Here is a 2,500-nt window from a genome sequence, read left to right as displayed (position 1 = left end):
CTATTCGCTAGCTGCCTGTCCACTGAACACACTGTAAAAAAAAAAAGCGGTCTTTGTAGATAGCCCAGGCTCCACAAATGGCAACAAAAACAAACTTGTGCAACCTGCACCATGAAACATAACAAACAGTGTTCCAGCCAATAACCGACGAGATGCGCGTTTAGGAGGGTTTCAATTGCATGGGAGTGAGGGGGAGAAAGTAGCGAGCTAGCTTTCTGTTTTGTTTGAACGTCAACAGAAGTGACGTTGCCCAACATCGCTTATAGCACCTTTAATGAGAAGAGCAAGCCTGAGCAAGAATAAGCAGCATAGATAAAAGAATCATTGAATGCACATAACTAAGTAAATAATAACAAAAATAAATGAAATAATGTAGCAAGAAAGATGGAAAGTAAAATTAAAGAAAGAAAGAGAAAGATAGACAGATGCCATCTCACATGAAAAAAATAGTATGCAATTGTGAAGTTACATTTTAGCCCTGTTATTACACTGTAACTACTGTTGAATACATTGTGTTAAATGCTCCAAATGTAAAGCACTTTGAGCTTCATTCTGTGCATGAAATGGTGCTATACAAATGAAGAGTGTTATTATTATTATTATTATTATTATTATTATTATTATTATTATTATTATTATTGTGTGGTTATGGTTGTGTGGTATAATTATTCGTATAAAAAGTGTACATACTACATAACTAGGAGTCACACATTTATACTTTGTATACTTTAGGGTTTAGGGTTAGGCTGCATATTAGAGTGGTATCCACATACAGTTCCTTAATAACCACATTAGTGGTGGTTAGTTACTGTAGGTTCCCCCTTCACTGTAAAGCACTTTGCCGTGATGACGTGCTAAATAAATTCAATGTGTTGTTGTTATTGTTTGAATAGCTTATTACATTGGACCTAATGGTCTATGGAATGTAGCATGGCTAGAGTTAGCTTTTCCAGATAATCCCTCAACCACATCAGTAGCGTTTAGTAGCCTATTAGCATTGCTCATAGGCTCAGGTGAAATGATTGAGAATCACTATAGAGCACAACTCCGCTCTATTCCCACACCAGTGAGAGGATACTGGGCCCAATCTGGCATGTAAAAGCTCCAGGCAGTTCCACACATACCCTGTTTTACAGGGTGATTAAGGCCAATGGAGGAGCACAGCACGCAGAGCAGTGCAGCACAGAGCAGCACAGAGCAGCAGAGCGCAGCGTTTAGCCCTGTGCTATTTACAGGCCTCAACAGACCCACCAAACATCACATCAAACTGCCATATAAAACGGAAATCATATGGGCTACTTGCTCTCTTCTATCACACACACACACAAACACACACACACGCTCTCACACATGCATGCTCACACATAGACAAACACACATTCACACACAGACACACAAACACAGAGAGAGAGAGAGAGAGAGAGGTGTGGGGAACAGAAAGAGAGAGAGAAATGAGATTATTTTTATAGACAAACATGATCCAACATCAGTTATGAGAAAGGGCCTCCGGCACAGACACCGTCCTGGAGCCGTCTCATAAAGCAGAGCAGGCCGCGCGGGTAATAAATGGAGGAGTTATGAAGCATGGCTGACACGCAGCGCTGTCCAATAAAAGAACCACCAGGGCCTGATCAGGTAGACGCATTTACGAGTTTGCGTAGAGGCTCTTCCGAGACTGTTAATTACGACCCTCTGATACGCATAGCAAAATGATACAAGCAGAAAAATGGAAAGGCCTCGATTGCTTATCTGGGGTGCGTTTCCCAAAAGCATAGTTGCTAACCTGTTAGTTGGTTGGCAATGGGAAATTAGTTAACAACTATGATTTTGGGAAACGCACCCCTGTATGATTTTTTGGTATGTCATTGACAAGTCTTTGCACACCTCCACCTGTTGTTCTCTGATTTCTTCCCCCATAGTTTGCCGTTAGTGTTACTCTTCTCATCCTCTCAATTGGATTTGTTGCAGTTTTGAGGCCATGACTGTGTCATACATTCTATTATGTTCACAATGTGACCGGGACAATCTGATTAAACCCATAACCAGAAAGTGACTGCACTTACAGGATGTGATTGCAGGAACAAAATATGAATTACTGTAATGTCACACCTTCACTTTCTCATCTCTCCTCTCTCTCTCTCTCTCTCTCTCTTTTTCTCTCTCTCTCTCTCTATCTATATATCTATTTCTCTCTCTCTATCTATATATCTATTTCTCTCTCTCTGTCTGCAGTTGTCACTCGATCCACACCATGGAGCAGGAATATTTTGAGTGTCCAGAGTACCTGTCCAATGAGCAAGCGGAGGTGGAGAGGACAGAGGAATTTGAGTATGAGGTGAAGATTCTCTCTCTTTCTCTCTGTCCCTCTCTCTCTCTCTCTGTCCCTCTCTCTCTCTCTCTCTCTCTCTCTCTCTCCTTCTTCACTCACTCACTGTCATCCTTATTCATTCTCTCTGTGTCTCTCTGTCTTGCTCTCTCTCTCTCTTTCTGTCTGTCTCTT

The 2,500-nt window shown here is 41.4% G+C and overlaps 1 protein-coding gene across 1 annotated transcript in view; it reads left to right on the top strand.

The window, feature by feature from the left end:
- The window catches only part of pdzrn4 (PDZ domain containing ring finger 4), a 60,457-nt gene that overhangs the window by 40,644 nt on the left and 17,313 nt on the right, over positions 1–2,500 (top strand). The window contains exon 3 of the mRNA XM_042079497.1: positions 2,233–2,335. Coding sequence (XP_041935431.1) covers positions 2,233–2,335 — 103 coding nt within the window. The remainder of the gene's footprint in view (positions 1–2,232; positions 2,336–2,500) is intronic.

The sequence above is a fragment of the Alosa sapidissima genome, chromosome 22 (assembly GCF_018492685.1).
Source record: "Alosa sapidissima isolate fAloSap1 chromosome 22, fAloSap1.pri, whole genome shotgun sequence".
In the NCBI taxonomy this organism is placed as follows: Eukaryota; Metazoa; Chordata; class Actinopteri; order Clupeiformes; family Clupeidae; genus Alosa; species Alosa sapidissima.
This window is presented reverse-complemented; position numbering and strand designations above follow the sequence as displayed.